Below are 14,856 nucleotides of genomic sequence, written 5' to 3'. Positions count from 1 at the left end.
TGCAGCACCACGATCTGCCAAAGCACGAGGTCACGCTGCAGGTTCACACGGTGAGAGCCTTCACGTCGCGGCGCGCCAGCCTGGCTGCGGTGCAGGGAGAGGAAGCGACAGGACAGCCATGAGAGACTTTCACTTTCTGCAGACAAAGCCGCCCGACGGACGGCTGCGCCTGCCTGAGACACGGACGGGCTTTACTGGAACGCCTCTTCCAGAGAGCAGAAAAACTGCAGAAAGGATTGCAGTGGGTGCTGCAACCACCACCCGAAGGCGCAGTGAGTAGCGTAGTCCAGTTACATACGTCCTGAAACCTGAACCATCAATCTGAATTTGGTGTGCGTACACCCACCATTTCCAAGTATGATCTGGACCAACCATCCATGGTTTCACTGATCAGATACCATAGTCCCCATGCCCCTGAGTGCTGCCTGTTTTTTCCAAGCCTCCTGGGCCAGAAGAATTTCCAGACCTTGTATTTGGACTACAGAGTGACACTTCAAGGACTAATATCATTGTTTTGTGGCAGCCATGTGTTTACACAAGGTCCACAGAGCAGAATGTCATACTGGGCATGCCAAGTCCAGTATTTGGGGCACATGCTATGAATCGGGCAAGTTAAAACCCCATGTAAGACGGCATTCGGGCTGGGAGCGTCTTGGCCCTAGCATCAAGGAAGTCGTTCTGTATGGCCAAAAATTGGTCATTGGAGACTTACCCCCAGACTTTCAGCAGCTACAGCCTTCCTTGCAGAGCTGCACAGCAAGGTGCAATGCACTTACACATGCATTTAGTAGCGCAAACTTAACTTTTGCAGTTCCCTTGTGCTCTAGGCGAGAGGTCACCGAGACTTGATTGTAGGGCAGCCTTTGAGCGTGGTGCTCAGGGCTGCTGCTCCTGCTGGAGTGCAGGGATAGGAAGCAGCGCATCCTCTCTACCCCAGCAGAAAACTCCCGTGAGGACACAGAAATAAGCAGCAACTGAAGAAAGCAGCGATGACTGATCGCGACAGGCCTGTTGTGCTCCTGACCGCATTCAGATGGCCCCAGTAGGTCAGGTCAGCCTACGTGCTTAACACGTTGTGGGTCTGGGTCTACAGATGCAAACAGAATTTTTTTTTCCACCTCCTTCAAGACAAGGAGCAGAGGTGACGTGAAGAGCGCCTCTGACTCACACAGCATTTCTTTCCCTCCCACAGCCATTCAACATAAACCAGACACACAGACCCTTATTTTCTAACATTTTTCCAGCTTAGAAGTAGGTCATCCAATCTACCTGATTTATCTTCCAGACAAAGCTATCTCTACATGGCACAAAAGGGACATACACTCAATGATATATAATTTTATTTTTTTTAATTCCTGAGGTTATAAAAGGAAAAAAAAGCATCAAGAAACAGTCCAGTAGACAACCGTCTACATCTCCGTGACTGCACAGACTGTGGTATACATAAATCTCTTTTTTCCTCCATGTGGGACATGAAATTTGATGTGAACGGGGTTTGCAATTCTTTGGCAGCTAAGATTAAAAGATGTTTCTGAACGAGCTACAATATAAGTGATTGAGTATAATTAAAACTATAGTGCAATTTCAATTTTAAAAAAGAAGCAAAGTCAGGCTTTTGTAGCTTTGCTACTTTGTACTGTGGTCCAACCTTGTGCAATATATCTCAGTGATTTTTCATACAGCAACACTGAATAATGTTGACTAAAGGAACATTGTCATTTTCTTAAAGCAACTATATTCTTTCCTCTGCACAAACCTCTGCATAACAAAAAGAAATATTATCCTTCACTGCTCTAGTACCCAAGAAAAATGCCCAACTGCTTAAGCTGACCACAACATACACTTTTTCTCCTGTGGGTGTGACATCCCCTTAAATCAATTTTGTGACTGATTTTAAAAAATTATTTTCCCTTAATTGCATTGCTGGGGATGATCTATTAATAGAAGGCCAAATTCAACAAAACTGTTGGTATAAAACTGTTGGTATAAAAACTGTGGGTATAAAGATTTATTAGTGTCAAAGGCATACCTCACACGAACAGGTTCTTTGTGAATGGGGATATAAAGACCTCGACTGAAATCTCTTGCACAAACCTACACTTCTGCCAAGTCTTCCATCAGGTTTCTGGGACAATCAAACAAAAGCTTGGTAGCAAAGACAGGTTCTTTACTGTCTTCTCTGCACAGCCTCTGAGGTGGAAGTCTCTCTCATCTAGATGACACAGTGGGTTTCCTGCTCTTGAACAGTTCCTTCAGACAGCTGCAATCTTGTCTGCTTGTTGCACCTTACCGTTTGAGTATTTCCTCTACTGAAACTTCTGCTTAAATACTCTCCCCTGTTAAAAGCAAACGTTTTCTTTTCATCTTCAAACTACAGGTCCTGGCTCCCCCCCTTATTCCTCTTTCAGAGAGTAGAAAAGCCATAAAACTACTCTCATGAGGCAGCTATGGTACCGTAAAGACTCAAATGCTAAATAAACATAATCCAGTGTTTTTATTTCCTGCCTCCCAAACACAAGTTTCAGCAAGCCTCAGGACTGTGTACATGCAAAACTTGCAGAGGAAAATCTGGCTTACTAGATGGAGCCATACACTTTAAGAATTACATAAACATTGGCTTAAGAATATTTGCCACCTGATGAAAAAATATTAAGAACTAGGATGCAGAGGAAATCCAGAGACAAGTCTGTCAAATAATTCTGAATAGAGGTAACAAATACTTCTGAGCAGAGATATCATATTTTGGCCTAAGACATTTGACAGTGTCCCTTTAACTTACATTTGGCATTTTAATAAAGATACCCTATTAAGATTAGTATTCTAAGTAATACAACAACAAAACGCTTTTAAAAATCACACCTAAAAGCTTAAAGGAAAACTGCAGCAGACTTCAGTAACAGCCCTGTGAAATTGCATAGCATATGGTACACAGTATTCCATTTTTAAGCAATAAATAATTTCTTCTTGCCTCATTAAATAAAAAACACAGCTTCGATGCTGAAATCTGCCATAACTCATGAATGGATCAGTGCGTCATTTATTGCCTGTTTCAGTCTCTTGTCTATCTCATCTTTGTGCACACAGCCCGTTCCGGGTCTAACTGCATTGTAACCTGTTAGCTCAGGAGGAGGAGGAGGAAGCCAGCTCGCACCTTTCACTGACCCCTCTGCCCAGCACAGTACATCTCCTGTACTGGGAAGAGGCATCTGAAGAGAAAGCTTTCCATGAGCCAGCAGCCTAGCTGAAGGCCCCCTGACTTCAGCTTGGCACCACCCAGACTGTAATTCCTTGTTATAAAGTCCTGTATGTGCAACCTAAAATCTAGGTGGTCCATGAAGGGCAGTCATTCTTTCACAATGTTTTTCAAGACTGATGTATTTATGCATTGCTAACAACTGGAATGAATGATTAGCAACCTTCATCAGCAGTAATGTTTTCTTTTCTGTGATCAGAAATTTCCCTCTACCTTAGCTGCTACAGTGTAAATGTCAAACACTTGTATGGTGAATCTCTATTTTTAAACAACCACTCTATTGTTGTAGAATCAGATCCCCCACAGAGAGCTCATTAGGGCTGGATGTGCATTCACTTTCAGATGGACTTTCTGAGACTGATTCAACCATTATTGCTACCTTCCACTCAGTCTAGAGAGAGAGGCAGCGCTGGCCTCCTCAGAGACTGTGCTTTCACGTGAACGTGATGACTAAGGTGCTAAAGCAGGAAAAAGGAATGCTCCTCTTTCTAGTGTCACACAGTGAGCAGTACTTTATTCTACAAATTATGCCCCTGATTCTGCCACTGGTACTCACCATAAGAGCTGATTTCAGTGGAACAGCTTACAGAGTAGAGTATGGTGAGCAAAAGTGAAACGAATTGCTGCTTCGTGTTTTATTGCTTTGTAACTGGTATGCAATACCAAAGCATTTATAAAAGCCAGTTAAGACTTACCAAATCTTAGTCCAATATGTAAAAAAACTCTACATTTGCTGTTTATAAAAATTGAAAAAGATAAAAAATTCTAGATGGATTACAATATACGCCTGTGAAGACTGAAGTATTGCATAGTTGTTGTTCTGACTGTGAGAGCAGTAGAGCAGAACAGAAATGGTTATGTTTACTCCTCAGTGAAGAGGTGAACAAAGATACTTTTTTCTTTAAACTTCCTTTTGAAGGATATTTTTGGAAGAAAAGTCATTCAATTTTCAGTAGAGAATTTCAGTTTGCATTTAGACACCTCCACACTTATTTTTCTCCCCAACGAAAAAAAAGATAATTAAATGGTTGGAACATTACTTGACCTGTTAAATTAAACAACATGGCTTTTGAGCAATCTGTACACAGTACAGAACCATTAGTGTTCCTAAAAAGGCTTTGTTCTTCTAATGTATACATGTTCTCTAAGTGCATTATAACTATTGCATAGTTTCAAAATCTTCAAACAGTGGTCATCATAATGCTTACATATACATAAATAATAGCATTTCTTAAAAATGTAATTAAAAATAACACAGTGTATTCAAGGCTATGGAAAATCACTTCCATCATAGATGACAGGTCGCTCAACAGTCAAGTGATAAAACACTCTTTTTGAGATAAATCTGTCAAGAAACAAAAGAAAGGAAGATGATCATGTTAGCTGAAGGCAACTAGACAGAAAGTCTTAAAAGTTTACTCAATCTTTCAGTTTATACTCAGGCAAAGAAAATGACTGGTGTTAAAAACAAGTCTGTCTGCACATGGGCTATCAGGTCTCTTATTAATAAGATCCTGACTAAACTATCTCGCAAAGAATCACAAATTACTTGCCTACTTCCATTTACCCTCTCAGAGGTCAAGACAAAAGAGTGGAATTCTGCTATGGGATGAGAAAAAATAAACAAAGAATAACAAGAACCAAAACCGAGGTTGAAGATATTTGGCAAACAGGGAGCAATTTCTCACACCTACTTCCAAACAGCAGAAGAATGGTACATCTGAACAGTTCCACAGACTGTTAAACCATGCTTATTTCACCTTTTACACTCATGTGGGACCCACCTGGAGAATGTGTTGTCAAATATCAGTGTGTAGATTCCGGAGTTTCTGACTTTCACCTGTCCTCTGATAGTTTCCTTATGAGAATTGCAGCGGGTCATTGGAATAAGAACCTGGAATTCAATACAAATCAAACTGAAACTTGCTATTTGACCTATAAAGTGACATTTACCTTCAGAAACCCCTAAAGTGCATATACGCCTGCAAAACTATTTATTTTCACTGATTAGCATTAAAAATTCACCCAAAGTAAAATCTCAGAGCGTGACATCTGCTTTCCTTTGACATCTTCTTTCCAGCATTAAGTTATGGCTACAAATCTCAGCTTTAGAGAGATTCAAGTGCTCATCTTTTTTACATTTTTTAAACAAAGCAAGATTACTAACATCAGCAATGCTACATTAAATCTATACAAACATATCCAAGAGCAGAATTAGCTACTTCATGCCTTTTGGTATATGCTTTTATACTCCCTGCATTATAAGGGTGATGGAGAAGATCCTCCTGGAAATTATGCTAAAGCACATGGAAAACAAGGAGGTGATTGGCGACAGCCAACCTAGCTTCACTAAGGGCAGATTGTGCCTGACACATCTGGTGGCCTTCTGTGACAGGGTTACAGCATTGGTGGATAAGGGAAGAGCAGCTGACATCATCTGCCTGGACTTGTGCAAAGCATTTGACACTGTCCCCCATGACATCCCTGTCTCTAAATTGGAGAGACGTGGATTTGATGGATGGACCACTTGGTGGGTAAGGAATTGGGTGGATGGTCGCACTCAAAGAGCTGTGGTCAACAGCTCAAAGTCCAGGTAGAGACCAGTGATGAGTGGTGTTCCTTGGGGGTCAGTATTGGGACCAGCATTATTTAATGCCTTTGTTGGTGACATGGACAGTGGAATTGAGTGCACCCTCAGCAAGTCTGCTGATGACACCAAGCTGTGTGGTGTGGTCGACACAGTGGAAGGAAGGGCTGCCATCCAGAGGGACCTGGACAGGCTTGAGAGATGGCCCTGTGCAAACCTCATGAGGTTCAACAAGGCCAAGTGCAAGTGCAAGTGCCTCCATCTGGGCCAGGGCAATCCCAAGCACAAATAGAGGCTGGGTGGAGAATGGATTAAGAGCAGCCATGAGGGGAAGGACCTAGGGATGTTGGTTGGGGCCCCTACCATAAGAAGGACATGGAGGTGCTGGAGTGAGTCCAGGGGGGCAGAAAGATTCTCAGAGGGCTGGAACACCTCTCCTATGAAGACAGGCTGAGGGAGTTGGGGTTGTTTGGCCTGGAGACGAGAAGTCTGTGGGGAGACCTTATAGCAGCCTTCCGGTCCCTAAAGGGGAACTGCAGAAAAGTTGGAGAGGGGCTCTTTATCAGAGTGTAGTGAGAAGACAAGGGGTAATGGCTTTAAGCTAAAAAAGGGTAGACTTAGATTAGATATTCAGAAGAAATTCTTTACTCTGAGGGTGGTGAGGCACTGGCACAGGCTGCCCAGAGAAGCTGTGGATGCCCCATCCCTGGAGGTGTCCAAGGCCAGGCTGGATGGGGCTTTGGGCAACCTGGTCTAGTGGGATATATCCCTGCCTATGGCAAGGGGTTGGAATGAGATGATGTTTAAGGTCCCTTCCAATCCAAACCATCCTATGATTCTATGATTCTGTAAGATAAGCTTTCTCAGCAAATCTTAACCATTTAGCTAAATTTACAGCAAAAGTGGGTGTAACCATCTATCTTGCTGTAAACACCTAGCAGAGATAGCGGTTTTCATCTCAGAACAGCAGCTGATGCAGATCAAGGACAATGCTGTGCTACCCAAAGTTATGTTAAATAGATATATTAAGACAGAACCAACATGAAATCTTAAACTTTCAGATGAAGAAAACATACATTTTACCCGGAGTTAGTTACCCTGGAATGAATCGACTCATGCTGCATAAATGTCTTTTATTCTCCCAGTGAAATCACAGCCTTAGAGCTGCCCCTGATATGGTGTTAAAACAGCAACTGCCCCATCTTCGTTACAACTTTGGAATGAGCTGGGTAATGTAGATTCACTCACTGCATAACCCTCATAAAATACAGCACATATAAAATCTGGTACCTTGGGCATAGGCAAAGTGATTTTGCAGGATGTGGGAACACTATCAAGGCCCCTAAACATGAGTTTAACTGTAAGAAATGGAAGTAACCCATCCATTTATCTGTTTACTTGTGGCCTCTGCTTAAAATCTGGCAAAATAAGCACTAAGCAACTACAAATTAAGCAATACTGAAGAGGGAGAAGAGACTAATTTTGCAAGATTGGGCTTTTATTTTTGTTTAATAATAGTGAGTGAATTTCAGATGCGACTAATAGAAGCTACAGTGCTTTGCAGGCAACACGAAATAATTAAAGATGTAGCTCTGCCTCCAGGAGAACTACAGCTTAATTGGAGAAACAATTCCTTATAATGCAATTGCAACTGGCACTACTGTGGAGATCTACTGGCTGTACTGGCTGATTTCTCTGGGCAGCCTACTGAAGTGTACTACAGTTTCTAAGGGAGTAAGGAAAAAAAAAAAAAAACAAAAAAAACCACTAGGAAATAAAGGCCTTACTTTGCACTGATCCAGTGGCGTGTCTTCTGATTCTTGGTAGACAACGCTGAAGGAGATGCTTTTAGGGTCTGATGAAAATATCCAGCTAATGGTTAGCCCCATCTCTGTAACGGTGATGGGAATGATACTGTAAGTGCTGGATTTAATGAACAGCTCTCTGTTGCCTTCCCCAAAATTTAAGATCTCCTCCACTGTAAGGGGTAACTTGATCCTGTAATGGAGAAAGAGACAGTCATTTGAAGAGATCGAATCTAATACCATGACAGAAACAATAATCATTATTTTTTGTTTTCCATCTATTTTAGGCAGGCTCCACAGCAACTTTGGGACAAGTCCATAGGATGTGGGAAAATTCAGCCATGGATGAAAGCAAGAATCACAGAAAAGCCAACTGATATCAAACACTTTCACTGTTCTGGCGAATGTGAATATCAGTCATTTATTTCATTTCAACAAGAAAAATCTTGTGCCTGGAATAAAGCTTTTTAGCACTAGCATGATTTTAAAAAAAGAGTCTGCTGCCCTCTGCTGTTCTTTTTACACAGAAGTTTAAACGGAATTTCACTAACCTACTTTACTCCCTCTCTAGAAATCATTTGTACAGGAAACAGGGATCAGGAGTGCAGAGGGGAAAGACAGATGGAATGTGAACAGCAGATTTGTCTAGATCCTCTGGAGCACTTACTGATACAGCTTGGTCTGGTTTATCCAAGCGAGCTGCATAAAAGCTGATTCAAAGTACCTCCAATGAAAAAGAAGGTTCTCAGCACCCGGATGATCCTTATTCCTGAGGCATTTTATTAGCCTACCTCATTCTTACCTCATTCAGACTGGTGTGAGGACCTTGAACAGCAGAACGCTGCTTGTCTTTTTCAAAGGAAACCAGTAGTTTCTAAGAGCTGAGAATCTCACTGGTGTGGGGTCTGGAGAACAAGTCTTACGAGGAGCGGCTGAGGGAGCTGGGGTTGTTTAGCCTGGAGAAGAGGAGGCTCAGGGGAGACCTCATCGCTCTCTATAGGTACCTTAAAGGAGGCTGTAGAGAGGTGGGGGTTGGTCTATTCTCCCACGTGCCTGGTGACAGGACGAGGGGGAATGGGCTCAAGTTGTATCAGGGGAGGTTTAGGTTGGATATTAGGAAGAACTTCTTTACTGAAAGGGTTGTTAGGCATTGGAATGGGCTGCCCAGGGAAGTGGTTGAGTCGCCATCCCTGGAGGTCTTTAAAAGACGTTTAGATGTAGAGCTTAGTGATATGGTTTAGTGGAAGTCTTGTTAGTGTTAGGACAGAGGTTGGACTAGATGATCTTGGAGGTCTCTTCCAACCTAGATGATTCTGTGATTCTGTGATTCACCTACTTTATACTAACTAAAACTGATCTAACACATCACTCTTTAGGCCAAATAAATTGCTTCCCAAGCAACAAGCTCACAGTAGATCACAGTACCATGATGTGTTTATCAGCAGCTTTTAAAACCTAACAGATTTGCCAGAAAATACCACACAGTCACCATGATGATTTCCTGTTCTAGAGTAAGAAGTTCAGTTTCCAACCAATAATACACAGTGGTTAGGGATCACAACTCATTTATTATGAGAACTCTTGCACTTTGGTCAGAGAGGAAGCTTTACACTACGTTTTACCTACCTTGTTACTTTCTCCTCTTAGCTGAAATAGCTGCTACAGTGTCTCAGCTGATCTTTGACTGTAATAAACTAATGATAACTCTAGTTTTTGCCCCACAGCCCAGCTATGATTTTAGTTCATTTTCCTGGTTCTCTGAACAGCATGAGATTGAAACATGGATTAATTAACTTCACTGTAGTCAAAAGTTTAAAATCTTCCCCACAACCAGGCCAGAATTTCAAAGCTAGGCTTAAGGGGAGAGTGAGGAAAGGGGAATTACTCCAGGTCATTAGCATTTTCATGTGTCAGATCCACTTTGTGGCTCTGAGAGTGACATGGAGTATCACTACCTCACATAACTCATAATTTTTGAGCAGGGTACATGTAAGAATTGTGTGCACACAGCTCACTGTGTTTAAGCTGAACATTCCATGCTAAGCATGTATCATCCAGCACAGGTAGAGAGTTTCTGTGAGACTATAGGTAAGGGCTACCAAGAAATAATAGACACATGCTCCAGAAGTCCATGAATTCCCTTCCCATCATCAAGGTCCAACTAGTGCAGCACTCCCTGACTCTCTCTCGCAGTTTTTTTCCAGAGATTACCAGAACTACACAGCCTTCCCTCTAAGCCCCTTTCCTGTTCACAGCACCTCTCGCAGCAAGAACAGGAAGGAAGGTTTTCTGATGTGACATGGACCCAAATCTTTTCTTCGTCCCCATTTGTACTGAAGCTTTTAAGAGAGAGGACCTGGCTCACTGCTGCTGCTCTGCTTAGCTGGGCTATACTCTCTGCCCCTCCTCAGACCACGTTCTGCTGTGGGACACAAGCAATCAGCTCTTCCAGGAGTCTGCAGGGCATGTTCACATAGCTCGTATCTGAGTTCAGAACTTTATCCTTTCAGCCTGGTAGTAATGAAACTGTTCTGCTTACATGATTTCTCCTGACTTCAACAAGCTTATCTCAGCATCTTGAGCAACTTGCCACTCTTCTGATTCATCATAGGTCGAAGAATTGCATGTGCTGTTTCTAGGACAAGAAAATATAATCAAGTGGTCAAATATCGTCCGCATGCATAGGTCTTCCTGAAACAGAAATGTTTTAATAGCCTTGATGAGAAACTCTAGAATTTTATTTTGTATGCTCTAGTGACAGAACTATCTGGGCAAAAGTACAGCCCTGTTCTGCTAACCACTGCGCAAAAATGCAAAACAGCTCTTATTCTGGTTTCATGAGCTAAGAGGAAGAGATGCATCTAGAACATCTCTACAGCAGTCTTAGGATATACTGCCTACTGAGATGCTGACAGGTCTTAAAGCTTCCCTGATGGGTGTAAATCTTCATGGGGGACAGAAACAAGCAACACCATCCAGACTCTTCTCTTAAACAAAGCCTCCCCAGTATGACATTTGTCCTGTATTTAATCTGTGAGGTGTTTTACCAGAATTTTATCCAGTTCCTTATTCTGACAAATAGTACACAAAACGTATTTTCTCACTGTAGAATCGCTATCATTATCTCCTTTTCCTGGATGATTCAAATACACCAAAGAAACTGCTACAGGATGACAAAGTTTTATGCCTCCCACCCACCACGATGTGTCCCAGAGAATGAAGGAAGTAGATGGAAGAATCTCCCATCCACTCTTTACCTCAAACTGAGTACACACGAGTAGCACAGACTATGAATTACACGGCTGGGGCAGAGAGGTAAACAGGAGAGAAGAATGAATTTTGAGAGTCAGTAAACAAATGCTGACGGTTTCCAAGTAAGTTAGAGCTTCTCTATCTGATACTTGCTTTGTTTCCTGCATCTCAGCAGGCTGGTAGCTGAGACAATTAGGCTGTCATTTTGCCAGAAAATGTCCAAGATTACCTACAGGGAACCAAACACTTGGTACCTTCCAAAAGCCAGTGGAATCTAATAAAATGTGACACTATTTATATGTGCTTTTGAACAGTCAAGTCCAATCATGTAGCAAGGGCAGAATTGTTACAAATTCTGTAGACCAATTCTCAAAACCAATGCAGAGTTTAGTGTTTTCTTTTAAATCCTAAAGGGCATAGCTCTACAAGCAGCAGTGCTGAGTGGAAGAGTGGGAGAAAACATCTCCAGGTAACAGCACCTTCGTCTGTCATTAGCAGCGTCTGCATTTACTGTGTCAGCACTTGCAACCACTTGTGAGCTTAGTGGGGTAACAGCACTGGCTGGGACCAGGAAGAATTTACTGCTAGGACTGCTAATTAAACTGCAAATTACACTGCACCCACTGTCTACACACTTCCTGAACCCATAAAGCACTGTTATCTGTGGAATTCGGGTTCTCTCACTTTTTAGACAACTTTTGACTTCTTCAGAGTCACACCACTACTGGTAAGTCTCTAAGGAGACAGCTGTGAGCTGCAGGGAAGACTCAAATCTGTGACCGACAGCCAAAACCCGAGCCACAACCAAACATTACCTGCCCACTGAAATGAAGGAATGACACAGTCCGTGTTGGTACATAAAGGTTAATATGCCTCTCTCCATCACATTTGAAAAGTCCTGGCAGGCAGGTGAAGTCTCTGGTGACTGGAAAAAGGGAAACATCACTGCCACTTTTAAAAAGGATACACCAGAAGGAAGGGATGCCATCCAAAGGGACCTGGACAGGCTGGAGAAGTGGGCCCATGCGAACAAAATGAGATTCAACCAGTCCACGTGCAAGGTGCTGCACCTGGGTCAGGGCAATCCCAGGCATGAGGACAGACTGGGAGAAGAACTGATTTAAACTCAAGATTCAGAAGAACTCATGATTTAAATGGTCTCGTCAAGACCATTTCTTCCCATACGACTTCTTCACACTAGGTGGCAGCCTGTAGAGCATTATGAATATATACCACTACACAGACCCCTGGTGTATCTGTTGAAATCCACATTTTTTCTCTTCTTTTCCTTTTAAAAGCAAAATGAAGCAGGACTGATAAGCACAAAGTACCGAAGCATAGAAAAAATGCTACAACAAGAGCACAGTTCAGCATCCTTGAGGCATAGACTGCTGGAGGCTGGTAGGGCGTTTTGAAAAAAAAATTCATGCTTATCCTGTTCTTATGCTTTTCCTCAGGCATGTGCGGTTAGTCACTGTCCCTGGGCTGGATAGTCTGGGCCAGCTGGGCCTGCTGCTACCTAGCAGGTCAGACATATCACAGGCACCCTAAATTAGCTATCCACCTTCCATTGCAGCCCATCAAAGGGAAAGGAAAAGAGAAAGAAAACAGTGGAGGATCAGAAGAGAGAATGCACAGACAGCCCTTGGAAAGAGCAGGAAGAGAGGCACAATTTGGGATGAAGCACGGAGGATATGGAGCTTGCTGAGTTTGCAACAGGGTACATGAGAGTATCTTGTCTGAAGGAGTTCGTATGGTTGCAAGGAGGACAGAGGAGTCATGGGCAGACCCTGACGTACTTGAGCATGAGAAAGTGTCATGCAGACAGCTGATGAAAAAGAGTGGACAGACCTGAAGATCTCCCGCTGTGGGTGACCTGCACATTGGTACTTAGGAAGCCCCAGCCAGTTCTCAGAAAAAAAATCAGGATTTAACTATGCTACATTCTCTATGAAAACAAACAAAAAAACACACACCCCCTCCCACAAACACACAAAAAGGCGTTCCTTGCCTTAAAACTGGTTACGCTCTATCTGTAAGACCAGAGGCAACTGGTGCATACACAGAAAGCAAGCTAGGGAAATGACCAGTCATGACAAAGGGCTATCTCTGTGCATCAAGTGACAACATGAAAAATCTCATGAGATACTTTTAGCGTTGTGTTATGAAAGAGGTTTGGCAAAGGCCCTGAGATGAAGACAGCTTTCAATCATCAGCCTGTGTTTGCACGAAGTTCAGAAAACAGATTTCAAAACAACAAGTTGGGGTTACCAGGGTGCCTTCCAGCCTCTTCACCAGCAGGAGGCAGCAAACATGACTATCAGAATCAGCACGAGAAATACTGGCAAGCCTCTGCCCCCGAGACCCTAAACACTGCACCGTCTGTAGGTCACCAGCATTACAACCAGCTCTATGTGTAACCCTAGCTGTTCAGTGGTGAGGTACGTGCTCTCAAAAATGAGCTGTTTTTTTTTCCTAGATGCCTTTGAATTTTCTCCTCGCGCAGTTCTTTAGAGGATATTAGAGGGAAACCGAGGCAGGACGACAGCAGAGGCCGCTGCTGGGTTGGATTTACACTGCTAACCCCCAGGAGCATCAGGCTCTTTCAGCAGGGCTGCTGCCCAACCCAGCAGCACCCAGCCAGCTCAGCTCTGTTTTCCATAATTCCTAGGTCGCAGCAATAATTCAGTCATACTAGAATGGGTATCCTGCAGGCAAACTGAGGAATGCCATCTGGTCTTATGGAGCTGTATACATGCAGGTATATGTACCAGCAGCTCTCACCACTCCCGTGCTGGAGAGGGCTTCTTAGAACAGGCCATCCAAAAATACTTTGCAGAAACACAGTTTACGAAACCAAGGAGGACACAGGTCAAATTACAGTTAGGGGAGCAAGCTGAAATGAACTCTGAGTTTCTTTTCATTACTACCTCATGACAAAGAGTTTAAAGCTGCTGATACTGCAGTCTTCTTTGGTAAAGGGTTTATCGGAATCTAAACAGAAATGGATGAATGATGCCAGGGTACCTTACATATGGATTAGGGCAAATGGATGTGGGAAGGGTCTCCATGGGAAGGCCATCCCTGCACATACAGCCTGAGAGATGAACATCTCTGGTGATTCTGGAGGCAGCACCTGCAAGAAGGGCACTACGATCCAGATAAAGTAGCTCAGATTCAGTTCTCCCTAAATGCACAAATAACAAATTGAACAGTAGCTCTGAACACCTTCTGGTTTTCAGGAGTTTAAGTGGGCCTCGTCGGTAGAAAGGGCTTACTGTTGGCCCTCTACAACATGGAGGGAACTTCATCTTTTCTCAAGGCAGACACTGACATTCATTTTAGGGGGCGTACGCTACCACATAGCTTAGCCACCACTTTGTCATACTCATACCCTATTCTGCATCCGAAAATAACTGCTAAAAACAGGCAGCTCTTGCAACCTGTTGTTCACTTGTTTGATAGAAACAGATTTGTTTCTCTGAGACAGGAATTGCTAATACATGTACTGAAGCACAAGGGAGAGTTCAATGTAATTTTAAAGAGCATTAGGGGGCCATACATTTCTTTCGCAAGTAGTCTTCTTTCAGTAAATGATGCTGTAGGGTTAGGCCAGGTTTGCAGGTACCAAATCCAAGGACGCAGAGGTGCAAGCATACTGCTCTGTGGGGCTGAATGCCCAGAGCACTCCAGCTCTGCACAGGCTGCTGCAAAGACCTACCTTCATGGGTTGGATTCTCTGCACACTGCCTCCCTCTCTTGCAGAATCTGTCCATGAGAAAGGCTACAACTTTTCTGCGCTGATCACTGCTTTTGAAGATGAGTCTCCAAAGTTTACCAAGAGCAGTCAGGCTCACTAAGGAAGCAAGCACAGCTGATACACACACCTTGGAAACACATCTAGGAAACCACCTGAAATGCCACATACAATGCAGTACTTTGCTTTATGGCATGTGCAG

The 14,856-nt window shown here is 43.2% G+C and overlaps 1 protein-coding gene across 5 annotated transcripts in view; it reads right to left on the bottom strand.

Annotated features, from left to right (window-relative positions):
• Positions 1-1,325: 1,325 nt before the first annotated feature.
• FYCO1 (FYVE and coiled-coil domain autophagy adaptor 1) overlaps positions 1,326-14,856 on the bottom strand; it is a 53,196-nt gene continuing 39,665 nt past the window's right edge. For all 5 annotated transcript variants that reach the window (XM_040548418.1, XM_040548419.1, XM_040548421.1 and 2 more), the window contains exons 15-18: positions 10,185-10,280; positions 7,628-7,838; positions 5,038-5,147; positions 1,326-4,598 (exon numbers count right to left, since the gene is read on the bottom strand). In XM_040548418.1, coding sequence (XP_040404352.1) covers positions 4,523-4,598; positions 5,038-5,147; positions 7,628-7,838; positions 10,185-10,280 — 493 coding nt within the window. In that variant the 3' untranslated portion in view covers positions 1,326-4,522. The remainder of the gene's footprint in view (positions 4,599-5,037; positions 5,148-7,627; positions 7,839-10,184; positions 10,281-14,856) is intronic.

The sequence above is a fragment of the Cygnus olor genome, chromosome 2 (assembly GCF_009769625.2).
Source record: "Cygnus olor isolate bCygOlo1 chromosome 2, bCygOlo1.pri.v2, whole genome shotgun sequence".
Classification (NCBI taxonomy): Eukaryota; Metazoa; Chordata; class Aves; order Anseriformes; family Anatidae; genus Cygnus; species Cygnus olor.
Note: the sequence above shows the minus strand (reverse complement) of the source record. Positions and strands in the feature narration are given on the sequence as shown.